General features: G+C 35.2%; 1 protein-coding gene across 5 annotated transcripts in view; it reads right to left on the reverse strand.

The window, feature by feature from the left end:
• Positions 1 to 1,902: 1,902 nt before the first annotated feature.
• The window catches only part of LOC133655292 (natural resistance-associated macrophage protein 2-like), a 48,446-nt gene continuing 35,650 nt past the window's right edge, over positions 1,903 to 14,698 (reverse strand). For all 5 annotated transcript variants that reach the window (XM_062055313.1, XM_062055330.1, XM_062055322.1 and 2 more), the window contains 3 exons: positions 10,090 to 10,243; positions 9,303 to 9,356; positions 1,903 to 2,972 (listed from right to left, as the gene is read on the reverse strand). In XM_062055313.1, the coding sequence (XP_061911297.1) occupies positions 2,901 to 2,972; positions 9,303 to 9,356; positions 10,090 to 10,243 (280 nt within the window). In that variant the 3' untranslated portion in view covers positions 1,903 to 2,900. The remainder of the gene's footprint in view (positions 2,973 to 9,302; positions 9,357 to 10,089; positions 10,244 to 14,698) is intronic.

Raw genomic sequence — 14,698 nt, forward strand, 5'->3', positions numbered from 1 at the left:
GCAACGAGGACCTCCCTAGGGAGACGCTCGTGAGGCATCCGCACGAGATGCCCGAACCACCTAAGCTGGCTCCTTTCCAAGGAAGGAGCAGCGGCTCTACTCCGAGTCTCTCTCGGGTGACTGAACTTTTCACTCTAAGGGAGATGCCAGCCACCCTTCTGAGGAAACTCATTTTGGCCGCTTGTATCCGCGAGGTTACGAGGTTACCAGGCTGAATAAGTGTACGTTATATGACGCATAAATAACCAACTGAGAACGTGCCTGGTATGTAAACGTAACATATTATGGTAAGAGTCATTCAAATAAGTATAACATATAGAACATGATATACGTTTACCAAACAATTTGTCACTCCTAATCGCTAAATCCGATAAAATCTTATACGTCTAGTCTCTTACGTGAATGAGCTAAATAATATTATTTGATATTTTACGGTAATGTGTTAATAATTTCACACATAAGTCGCTCCTGAGTATAAGTCGCACCCCCGGCCAAACTATGAAAAAAAACTGCGACTTATAGTCCGAAAAATACGGTAAATAATTTTTGGATTCACTATTTTACTGTATCTATTTAATTATTCGCACCACGGTTGAATGACATAATTCACATTTTTGTTATTTTCGTGCCCAATTGTTGGTCATTAAATTACAAAAACATTAAAAAACAGTTTTTTTACATTCAATGCATTATTGACCTGAGTAGTTTTTTTCTTGACATATCCTGTATATACTCATTGATTATTTTATTTTCCTTAATTTTTTTTAAAACAGTATTTTACAGCAATCTGTTTACATGCCTCCATTGTGAATGTGAATCAGAGTATAGCCACATCTTTGGTCACTTTTCTTGCACAATTGTTTATTAAATTACAAAACTGTCAAAAACACATGGTAGAACATTTTAAAAAACATGCTAATCACAGTAATGTCTGAATATGGTCATATAAAACTATAACATTTGAAAATGTCAGTTACTTCTCCGTATATACAGCATATGACTCGTACAACGTGATCGTCATCATCCTATGGTCACAGCCACACATTTTGGCATGCAAGTGCTCAAAAAATGATTCTTAAACAATTTTTTTGGTCTGAAAAAAAAAAATAAAAAAATTATATATATATATATATATATATATATATATATATATATATATATATATATATATATATATATATATGTGTATATATTTATGTATATAAATGTATGTGTATATATATATATATATATATATATATATATACACTATATACATACATACATATACACTATATACATACATATATATATATATACACACATACATATATATATATATACATATTTATACACACATACTGTGTATATATATATATATACACACACGTTATGTTATATGTATGTATGTCTGTATGTATATGTGTATATATATATATATATATATATATATATATACACACACACACAGTATATATACATACACATTATGTTATATGTATGTTTGTATGTATATACTGTATATATATGTATATATATATATATATATATGTACAGTATATGTGTATTTATACATACACACACACACATACATACACAACGTATATATACACATAACATAATGTATATATATATACATATACTGTATGTATATGTATATGTATATACACACATATATACATACATATATACATACATATACATATATATATATACATATATATATATATATATATATATATATATATACATATATATATATATATATATACACATACATACATACATATACACACATATATAATATTCAATATATACACATAAATATATATATATATATATATACATATATATATATATATATACACACATACATACATACATATACACACATATATAATATTCAATATATACACATAAATATATATAGTATTCAATATATACACATACACACATATATATGTGTGTGTATATATATAAAGACATACAATGAAAAAAACTTTTCCAGCAAACAGGGAAGAAACAAAAACACATTAAAAAAAAATCAACAAGACAAATGTCAACAATTTGGTTCAGAAGTGAAAGCAGCACAATGTTTTTTTCTGTTTTTATGCTTTATCAATATTAGAGGCAAATAGGTGAACACCAGCGGCACTAGAAGTAGAAAACATGATGTAATGTACATGCAGCTGATTATTAGCCGCTAAATATAGCTTCATAATATATGCATGGATGTGATTGTGTTTATTGCCATGTCACATCCATATTATGACATTGTAAAGTCAAGACCTGGTCCTTCACGGTGCAACGTAAGGCAAGGAATATAATTGATGGGTGTACAGCAGCATATTAATTAATGTAATAATGCCAAACTTAGTTTTCTCATAGTCATCACACACGTTTTTCAGCACGGCACTACAAAAAATATGGACATACAGTCATAAATAAGTGCACTAAGAGCATAAATTAATGAATATATTACCAAGGTGCAATGCTCAAAAATTATGTAGAGCTGCTTTCCACAGTAAATTCTCACAAGCATGAACTGGAATTATACGTAAACTGGCGTTAGAAAGTACCCAAAAAACGTTACATACATAAATAAATTGAGATGTTTATCATTTTCCATATATTTTTCATGTTTTTCAAACATTAACTACGTAATAAAACAAGTTTTTGCTTTTCATCCGTGTATGTCTTTAATGAACTTGTTGCACGCGCTTCTCGGTACGACTTGATACTAATCTCTGAGCTGGGTTTTTGTGTCGTTTGAAAGACAAGAGACGGTCCTGCAGAGGCACTTTGTTGGAAAAACAACAAGAGCACGAGACCCTTTAAGGACACTTGGAAACAGAAAGCACCCGGAGGTGAAGATGCAAACATATACTGGCCATTCTCCAGTGGTGCCCGTCAGCGTTCTTCTATCTCTCGTAAAAACTGTCCACGTTCATGTCGGTCAGTAAGTAAATGTCCGTGTGGCGGCTCAGCCCCATCTGCAGAGGACAGGAAGGACAGAGTGAGGAGAACATGGTTCACCATTAACAAAGAAAAGAGGCACTCGTGAGATGGAACACACAACATGCGAGCAGGCAAACACACACACACTTATTAGGAGTTTTTGGAAAAGTAGGTCAGGTGACTTTGATCGAGTCCCCGTCAATTTGAACCATTTGAATTAGGGAGTGGAAATCTCTCACCTCGGATCAAATGTTTCTTATTAAACCACGGAAAGTCCTGCAAAAGGGCATTTTGCACGGCACACACCACTACTCTCACTGTGAACAGAAGGTGTCGCCGACCGCCGTGTGAGACCGGCTTCTCCTGAAGTCTGGTGTTGTGTGGACATGCAGTGCATCCTCAAAGTGTTCACAGCGCTCCAATGAAGCTGAGGGAACATCTCAAGGATCATGCATCTGAGCTCACTTTGGAGCTTCATGGCAAAGACTCTGAATACTTATGTACATGTCAATTCTTAGGTTGTTTTTTTTTTTATTTACAATAAATGTGCAACATTTCTAAAAAAAAAAAAAAAACACTTTTACATTGTCATTAAGGGGTATTGTGTGGAGAATTTTGATAACAAAAAGGCATTTATTTATTTATTTTTTTGCATAAAATGTGGCTGTAAAAACACTTTCCGGATGCACTGTATTACCTCACAGACTTATGAATAGCCTGTTAAGAGTGTTTATCAAACTGGACGCTTCACCCATTAGACTAATGGACATAATTGCTTCAAATTAGACTAATTTTCAGTTTTACTTCTGTACATGTCATTTCTTAGTTGTTTTTTTTACAATAAATTTGAAACATTTCTAAAAAAAAATTCACATTGTCATTATGGGGTATTGTGTGGAGAATTTTGGGGACAAGGCTTTATTTTTATTTTTTGCATAAAATGTGGCTGTAAAAACACTTTCCGGATGCACCGTAATACCTCACAGACTTATAAATAGCCCGTTAGAGTGTTATCAAACTGGACGCTTCACCCATTAGACTAATGGACAGAATTGCTTCAAATTAGACTAATTTTCAGTTTTACTTATGTACATGTCATTTCTCAGTTTTTTTTTTTACAATAAATTTGCAACATTTCTAAAAAAAAAAAATCACATTGTCATTATGGGGTATTGTGTGGAGAATTTTGGGGACAAAAAGGCTTTTTTGTTTTGTTATTGTAAAAACACTTTCCGGATGCACTGTATTACCTCACAGATGTATAGATAGCCTGTTAAAGTGTTATCAAACTGTATGCTTCACCCATTAAACCAGAGCTGGGCAAATATTTTGACTCGGGGGCCACATTGAGAGAGAAAATGTATCTGGGAGGGTCAATGTGTATGTGTGTATAAATGATATATACACATTTAGCTGTAAAATTATGCTGTACAGTAAGTGTATTTGGGTCCCTTTTTTTCAGGAACACTAATACCAAAAGTCACAATGTTATGACAGACCACCTCAAAAAAAAGGAATGGAATTTTAAGTTTTTTTTTTACTGAATGGGACACCAAAAATGTACATGAAAATAAAGAAAGTGGGATTTACAATATTAACAATGAACAATAAAACAGTGAATATTAACAACCTATGAAAGTCGCTCCTCTTTTAATTCTCAGACCAGCTCCTCGATAGACATCTTTTGTAATCAAGCAACAAAAATGTAACACACAAACAAGTGTAATAAACACCTTCAACATGATATATTATCACTTTTATGCAGAAATTTGCTTCTGCATCTGTTCCTGACACTTGTTTCGGGCTGGCTGCTCTCAAAACAAACCCCGCCCACTCTTCTTTGTTCCTGGTCTGAGCTGCTGTGACGTAGATTACCGTAAAATCTCCTATAACACTCAAAAGCGCAGATTTCAACCATTTAAAAATGTTCTATAGTTCAAGACTTACGGTCATTTAAAAACACCACTGCACATCATAATGGCGGCGACAGTTTTGATGTTAAAGGTCTAAAAAATGATGTAGATTGAACATCGTAATGGGCCGTATTTTGCCCGGATCTGCATTTGAGTAATGAAGGACAAAATTGCTTCAAATTAGGCTAATTTTCCGTTTTTATTTCAAATGATTTTCTTCTTTCAGCATTCAAAACATAAGACACCAACAAATGTCCATGTATGCATCATTTCCTATTTATTTTTGGACAAATGATGCGTCTCTGCCGCGAGCAAAAGACAGCAGGAATAAGACAATAAATGTACAATGTTCACATCCCAAATGATGTCAACAAAACAGAAAAAGGGTTACAATATGGTGATTGCGTGTCAACACACTTTACCTTGATGAGTTAAAAGCGATTAGGATGGAATAATGTCATATTTTCACATTAAATACAAAAACAAAACACATTCAGTGCACAAAGAGCGGCTTTAAATCAGAGCATAAAAACTTTTCTACAGAAAAACACGAGTCAAACTGTCAAGTATGTTAAAAAAATAAACACTTTTAATAAGCAAAAGAAGTCTAAGCCTTTCATATTTAACCCTCTAGCACAGCCGTGTCAAACTGGTTTTCATTGAGGGCCATATCGCAGTGATGGCTTCCATCAAAGAGGTCGCTTGAAACAGCAAATATTATGAATTATGCATTTGATTATTGAAAATATTTTTTATGTACACTATAAAAAAATAAACATCTGTAGATTTCACAGGCGGAAAAAAAGGCAACTCATTCACCAGAATGTTACTGTGAAATATACAGATGTTTTAACAATGTATTACGGTCAATGGAAATACAGTAACACTTTTCAAATTCTGCTATTTGAGCTGCCAGATTTTTACCGTAATTTTTTGTTTTTCATTTGCTGTAATACACCTTAAAAACAACAACAAAAACTTACAGCTCAAACGACAGACTTTTGTCCGTAAAAAATGTTGTTTTTCTTTCCAATTTCCAGTAATATGCTGTAAAGACCACCGTAAATTATACTGTAGAATCTATTTTGATTGTTACAGTGTACAATTCCATGGATAACTTGCTTTGTACTCAGAAGTCAAGCAGATATAGAAATATTTATTTTTATTTACACAAAAAATGTGTTGCAATATTGGATACTATCAAAGTTGAAAATGTATGTAATTTCATGTAGTGCATACATTATTTTTCTGTCAAAACGTAAAAAAAAAATATAAGGTTGTTTATTGACACATATCATTTGTGGGCCATATAAAATGAAGTGGCTGGCCAGATCTGGCACCCGGAACTTGAGTTTGACATCTGTGTTCCAGCAGGAGTAGAGGGAGAAGTGAATATTTGCTTTTACCAGGTCTTTACTTGGTCTGCTCTTAAAGGCCATTTACCCTAAAAACTCCATTAAAGCTTGAATTTGATTCACCAGTAACTTTCCTATATAATAACTAACATTTCCTGCTATGGCTGTAGGCAACCTCCTGATGAATGTTTTGTATCACAAGTGTTCCGCATCCAACATGCAACTCTGCATGCGCTTTAAAATGTTGGTGTGATGTTGGTTGTTTGCTGGTATTACAACATTGGTCCTGTTGCCGCCGTGTTGCGCAATACACGCTGACCAACGACAGCTTTCCACTTTCTCCTGGCCTTCAAAGCATTATTATAGATGAAAAGATGCGGCGTTATATCTAAACAAGCTTTTCTACATTTGACAAATAACTGCCGCTCTCCAATCAATTAGAGCAGGCCTGCGCAATTATTTTGACTCGGGGGGCCAAATTTAGAGAAAAAAAATGTGTCTGGCGGCCGGTATATCTATTTTTAGTAACACTAATACAAAACCTCACAGTAATGTTTGATTGAATGCTAAAAACGTTATGACAGACTGCTTGAAAAAACGGAATGGAATTTTAAATTTTTTTACTGAATGAGACACCCAGAATGTACATGAAAATAAAGAATGTGGGATTTACAATATTAACTATGAAGGATAAAACACTGAATATTGACAACATATTAAGTTAAAGTTAAAGTACCAATGGGGGAGCAGTGAGCAGCAGCGGTGGCCGCGCCCGGGAATCATTTTTGGTGATTTAACCCCCAATTCCAATGATCGTCACACCCCCTCTCGATCGACATATTCTACAATCAAGCGAAACGCAACAAAAATGCAACAAAAACAGCGAAATATGAACGCGAAGGGTAAAAAAAACAAAAAAAAACTAGAAACTGATACATCTGATATCAAAACTTTGTTGTAAAAATCTCCTTCCGCGTCTGTCCCTGACACCCGCATTTCAGGCTACCCGCTCTGGAAACTCCGTGGAAACAAACCACGCCCACACTGCTTGGTGCCTCGTCTGAGCTGCTGTGACGTAGATTACCATACTAACTAATTAGATTACCATAGTAACTAATTAGATTACCATAGTAACTAGTAAATCATGCAAAAGCTCAGATTCCAACCATGAAAATACTTTGTATAGTTCAAGACTTACGGTCATTAGAAAACATCACTGCACATCATAAAGGCAGCTACACTTTCCATCTTAAAGATCTAAAAAAATTATTTGGGAATGTCCGGCGGGCCAGATTGAAAAGCTTAACAAGGGCCTTACATTGCCTAGGTCTGAATTAGAGCACTGGCGGTAGAAAATCATGTGCGGCCAGGAGTGGAAGTGAAAATAGTTTTGACAGGACCAGTGTCCACAGCACAGGCGGTAACTGAATAACAAACCAAAAGCATGTGTTTACTTCTTGGAAAGTTCCTTTAAAAAAAAAAAAAAAAAGTGATTCTCTATAGGACCAACTTTAAAACAAGGTTTCAGCCATAAAAAAATGGTACCTTTACTTAGGAAGACTTCTGATTTGGAGGAATTTGGCCTTTATTCATATCAAGCTAACAGATTAATGAACAAATCTGACTTATTGTTTAGGTCTTGAAGCAAGTAAGACCAAATTGGGTGCACTTCCTGGTTGAAGCCACTAGAGGCGCTGTTGTTTCAGTCAACTAGTTGGCTCTCTCAAGAAGGATGTGACATCAGCCTCTGTGCAACGTTATTCAAATAATTAATAATAATAATAATAAAAATAATATTGGATTAAATTTATATAGCGCTTTTCTATCAACTACATACTCAAAAATAAATATTAATAGTCACATATTCATATAAAATAAGCCGTTTTAAAGTAGATTGCGTGTGTGGGGAACAAAAAGAGAACATATTCCAAATGTTTCCCTGACAGCAGCAATAATTGAAGTGAAATGTCTTCTTATTGTTCTATTATGGGGCATTCCCAAGAAACAACTTATCTCATGAAAGCAGCGTTTTCATGAACAAATGAAATCAAACAAAAGATATATTCACATTATGATGCATTTGAGGTCTCCATCTACCCACGCGATTGATCATCATTTATGCTTTTACCGGTAGTTTAGGACTCTATTGTGATGAAATGTTTTGTTGACAGTCTTTACGGTTTACTGAGAAAAGTCAGCAGAGCGCAGCATTATTTAATCATACATACACTGAATATTATTTCCCCTTCCAAAAAGGCACAGTCCACTTTTCCTTATTTCCACACGTTTATATTTCTGGAACGGATTTAGATTTGAGGTTGAAAGTAAAGCAATGTCAACGATGTACAAGCAAAATTGTCGAATGATCTCTTTAAGAACATGGAACGTGTGTGGAGCCTAGCAGGGGTCAAGGGTTACACGGCACAAGAAACTTATCATGCTCGACTAAATAACAATGGATGCAGAAATCCAGCAACAAAACTGTAGCAGGCCCAGATAGGATGACCAAGAACTTTGCTGCAGATTTTAAAAGATACCCAAACAAAGTCTGTATTTAAAGTCATTTGGATTTGGTGAGGAACTTATCTAAAATTATTTTTTGTAGTAAACTAAGCTAATTTAATGCTAGTAGAGTTTTCACGGTGAGGTGTTATTGTGACTGCAGCAAAAGTCTGTTTATGGATTTCAAATACACACTGAAGGTGTTTTATTAGTAAAATCATTGTCAGAGAGAATAAAATAGGCCTCGAATTTGCACAAACGTTTCAAGGAGTCAAAGGACTAACTTGTTTGGCTCTTCCCTTCTGTGCCAACAGAACATTTGCCCTGAAATGCAACAAAGGACCTTGGAGGATGCACTGGAGATTTGTTTTTTCAAGCATCGCGTTGTGGAAATGTCAAATCTGTTCATGAGCGCAAGAAAAAAAACATTGAAGGAGGAATAGGTTTCGAGGTGAACTTGCGGAGTCCTGGTAGTGTACAGTACAGGGGTCAGAGTCTTCCGAGGAAAGAGGAATGCTGCAGGTTACTGTGCTGCTCATCCCTAGGAGTCGAACTCAGACTGTTCCTCTATCAACACAGCAGGTCGATTGCTTACCCTGCTGCCAAAGTCCAGACAGGAGACCCCCAGGGCGACCAAACAGTGCCACACCTGCAGACAAGACAAGACAAAGCAAAAGTCAAGACAAAGACCACACTTTGACCCTGGGAGATGGTCACTGTCTTTTTTTTTTTTTTAAAAGACATGTTTCTTGGACTTTCATGAGTGAATGACATATAACATCTTACATAATCCTAATATAAACCAGAACTTACTGATTTGAAGATTGTTTATTAATAGGAGAACAATAAAAATGTGAAAAAAATTAATTCTGTACCAACACGACACCCTAAGGCAGGGGTGTCCAAACTTCTTCCACCTAGGCCCGCACACTGAAAAACCAAAGCATGCAGGGGCAATTTTGATATTTTTCATTTTCAAATCTAATGCAAAATATATATTTTTCTAAATTTTAGGGCTCCCCTCAAGTTTGGTTTCTTAAGGATCCAAAAGGTTCCCACTCATAGATATAATTATTATTTTTACGTTCTACGCTTAAGTCTCTAAATCCACTTCAGATGTATCCGGCAATTTAAAGTTTTTGATTGGTACCGGGCCGCACAAGAAATAAAAAAATATATAAATAAATATTTTTTTTATTTTTTTATTAAATCAACATAAAAAACACAATATATACATTATATATCAATATAGATCAATACAGTCTGCAGGGATACAGTCCGTAAGCACCCCCCCGGTCCGTGGGACAAATTTTCAAGCGTTGACCGGTCCGCAGCTACAAAAAGGTTGGGGACCACTGATATATTTGATTACGCAGACTCACCAGGTAGCAAACAAAGCACAGATAGGCCACGGAGAGAAGCGCCACCAGCACGTAGAGCGCCACACTGTGTAGGGAGGTGACGTAAACCCCCACAAAGTACATGTTGATGGCACACACCACCAAGACCAGGACACCACCACAGATCTTCCACACCCTGGAGGAAACAGGAGGACACTATCAGTTAGTACCAAATATTGACAAACTGTATGGAGGAGAAAGGGTCTTCTGTAAATGTGTCCAACAAAATCAATAATCATTTGTAATTCATTGATTCCATGTAATCATTTCACAGCACAAATATATTTGGACCACGGCCACAGCATAAACACATAATGAACTCTGTGAATGCAGCTTGTCTTTACGACTCTGTACAGCAGAGTAACATTGCCTCTTAAATCATCTGGTATGCCCCTGGTCTGCCAAAGAATAAGAAGATGCAGCAGGAAGAATCGGTGTCGACCCTTCTAGATTCTCCATTTCAGAAAAACGACTAGCAACAAATCGAGTCTTACTGGAGATTCTAGGAAACTAACGTGGAAGCATGTATTGCTTTTCTCAATTACATAATAAAATAAAAAATGACGTAATTGTAATTCACAATAGGCCTGGGCATACTTTTTGCCCCCAGGAGCTTCCATAGCTAACACCCTTCCCTTATCGCCACACTTAGTAAAATATGGCTAATGCGAACGCTCAGGAGAGTGAGATGTTTGTTCCAAAGAAAAGAAAAGTGTTGTCAGTGGTTTAGTTTTGCAGCAACAGGCATGGAACAAATGAGTGCACTCTGCAAAGTTTGTTTCAAAAAGTTAACAGCACAACAAACTTATTCCAGCGTCTGAAACTAAAGTCTCCAGTCCGGTGTTGAAATACAACTCTTTACCAGGCCAACAAGATGCAAACAACAAACAAACTCCGGCTAAAAAGCAGCTGTGGCGGATTCATTTACACAAGGTATGTATGACGATACCACGTATGACGATACCACGTATGACCAGAAAGAAGCTCAGTGGCAAACAATCACTAAAGCAGTCGCTCTGCACACCTCCAAGATGTGATGTGCATGCATGCATATATACATATATATATATATATATATATATATATATATATATATATATATATATATATATATATATATATATATATATATATATATATATATATATATATATATATATATATATATATATATATATATATATATATATATATATATATATATATATATATATATATATATATATATATATATATATATGTGTATATATACACATATATATATATATATATATATATATATATATATACATATATATATACATATATATATATATATACATATATATATATATATATATATATATACATATATATATATATATATATATATATATATATATATATATCCATCCATCCATTTTCTACCGCTTATTCCCTCCGGGGTCGCGATATATATATATACATATATATATATATATATATATATACATATATATATATACATATATATATACATATATATATACATATATATATACATATATATATATATATATATATATATATATACATATATATATATATATATATATATATATATATATATATATATATATATATATATATATATATATATATATATATATATATACATATATATATATATATATATATATATACAGTTGTGCTCATAAGTTTACATACCCTGGGAGAATTTATGATTTCTTGGCCATTCTTCAGAGAATATGAATGAGAACACAAAAACCTTTCTTCCACGCATGCTTAATGGCTGTGTGAAGCTATTTATTGGCAAACAACTGTGTTTACTCTTTTTAAATCCAAATGACAAAAGAAAGTACCCAAATGACCCTGATCAAAAGTTTACATACCCCAGTGACTTTGATCTGATAACATGCACAAAAGTTGACACAAACAGGTTTGAATGGCTAATCAAGGTTCCAATCCTCACCTGTGACATGTTTGTTTGTAATTAATGTGTGTGTATAAAAGGTCAGTGAGTTTCTGGGCTCCTGACAGACCATTGCATCTTTCATCCAGTGCTGCACGGATGTTTCTGGATTCTGAGTCATGGGGAAGGCAAAATAATTGTCAAAGGATCTGCGAGAAAACGTAATTGAACTGCATAAAACAGGAAAGGAGTATAAAAAGATATCCAAGGAATTGATAATGCCAATCAGCAGTGTTCAAACGCTGATTAAGAAGTAGAAAATGAGGGATTCAGGTAGACCAGCAAAGATTTCAGCCACAACTGCCAGGAAAATTGTTCGAGGTGCTAAGAAAAATCCACAAATAACTTCAGCTGAAATACAGGACTCTCTGAAAAATTGTGGTGTGGCTGTTTCAAGATACACAATAAGGAGGCACTTGAAGAAAAATGGGCTGCAACCTTGATTAGCCATTCAAACGTGTTTGTGTCAACTTTTGTGCATGTTATCAGATCAAAGTCACTGGGGTATGTAAACTTTTGATCAGGGTCATTTGCAGAGGTGGGTAGTAACGCGCTACATTTACTCCATTACATCTACTTGAGTAACTTTTGGGATAAATTGTACTTCTAAGAGTAGTTTTAATGCAACATACTTTTACTTGAGTATATTTATAGGGAAGAAACGCTACTTTTACTCCGCTCCATTTATCTACATTCAGCTCGCTATGAATTGTTTTTATTTAAACGGGGATAGCAGATCCATTCTGTGTGTCATACGTGATCATTTCGCGATATTGCCATATTTTTGCTGAAAGGATTTAGTAGAGAACATCGACGATAAAGTTTGCAACTTTTGGTCGCTGATAAAAAAAAGCCTTGCCTGTACCGGAAGTAGCGTGACGTCGCAGGTTAAAGGGCTCCTCACATTTCCCCATTGTTTACACCAGCAGCGAGAGCGATTCGGACAAAGAAAGCGACAATTACCCCATTAATTTGAGCGAGGATGAAAGATTCGTGGATGAGGTACGTGAGAGTGAAGGACTAGAGTGCAGTGCAGGACGTATCTTTTTTCGCTCTGACCCTAACTTAGGTACAAGGGTTCATTGGATTCCACACTTTCTCCCTTTTTCTATTGTGGATCACGGATTTGTATTTTAAACCACCTCGGATACTATATCCTCTTGAAAATGAGAGTCGAGAACGCGAAATGGACATTCACAGTGACTTTTATCTCCACGACAATACATCGGTGAAGCACTTTCGCTACGGAGCTAACGTGACAGCATCGTGCTTAAATGCAGATAGAAACAAAAGAAATAAGCCCCTGACTGGAAGGATAGACAGAAGATCAACAATACTACTATCAGGAGACACCGAACCAAACACTGGACCTGTATCCACACGGTTAATGTTGTGCCGCCTGTCGAAGCCTAGCAATGCTGTTGCTAACGACGCCATTGAAGCTAACTTAGCTACGGGACCTCGTCAGAGCTATGATAAAAAAATTAGCGCTCCACCTACGCCAGCCCTCATCTGCTCATCAACACCCGTGCTCACCTGCGTTCCAGCGATCGACGGCGCGACGAAGGACTTCACCCGATCATCGATGCGGTCGGCAGCTAGCGTCGGATAGCGCGTCTGCTATCCAACTCAAAGTCCTCCTGGTTGTGTTGCTGCAGCCAGCCGCTAATACACCGATCCCACCTACAGCTTTCTTCTTTGCAGTCTTCATTGTTCATTAAAAAAATTGCAAAAGATTCACCAACACACATGTCCAGAATACTGTGGAATTTTGCGATGAAAACCGAGCTGTTTGTATTGAGATACAATGTGTCCCAATACTTCCGGTTCAACCATTGACATCACGCGCAAACGTCATCATACCTAGACGTTTTCAAGTGGAAGTTTCCCGGGAAATTTAAAATTGCACTTTATAAGTTAACCCGGCCGTATTGGCATGTGTTGCAATGTTAAGATTTCATCATTGATATATAAACTATCAGACTGCTAGGTCGGTAGTAGTGGGTTTCAGTAGGCCTTTAATGCACGCTTTGTTTGTTTTGGTTTGTCAGACAGACCTATCAGTTTATGGTTTGCGTAAAGGCTAACTTTTTATTTTCCTTTGTAATCTCTGCCTACTGAGCCTATGGTGCTGTTAAATTATTGTGGCTCGATTTGCCTTATATTTTTGTATGTTAATGTATTATTATTTAATATATATTATTGTTTGCTCTTGAACGCATCATAATTATCCCCTCAACTCCCCCCAAAATGGATTAACTCGCTGGAATAAAAAAGACAATATAACATACATCCATAAACGTGGATGCATATGAAAAATTGCAATATATTTATCTGTACAGTAACCTATTTATTTATTTATATCTGCACCTTATTGCTTTTTTATCCTGCACTACCATGAGCTAATGCAACGAAATGTCGTTCTTATTGACTGTAAAGTTCAAATTTGAATGACAATAAAAAGGAAGTCTAAGTCTAAGTCTAAGTTTTAGTTGCTTAAGAGATATTCCTGGCTCTGAATTTGCTCATTGCTATTTTTATGTTTTTGTGCATTATTTGTTGTCATCATTAAACGAACAGGTTACTCATCAGTTACTCAGTACTTGAGTAGTTTTTTCACAACATACTTTTTACTTTTAC

Source organism: Entelurus aequoreus, linkage group LG01, assembly GCF_033978785.1.
Source record: "Entelurus aequoreus isolate RoL-2023_Sb linkage group LG01, RoL_Eaeq_v1.1, whole genome shotgun sequence".
NCBI lineage: Eukaryota > Metazoa > Chordata > Actinopteri > Syngnathiformes > Syngnathidae > Entelurus > Entelurus aequoreus.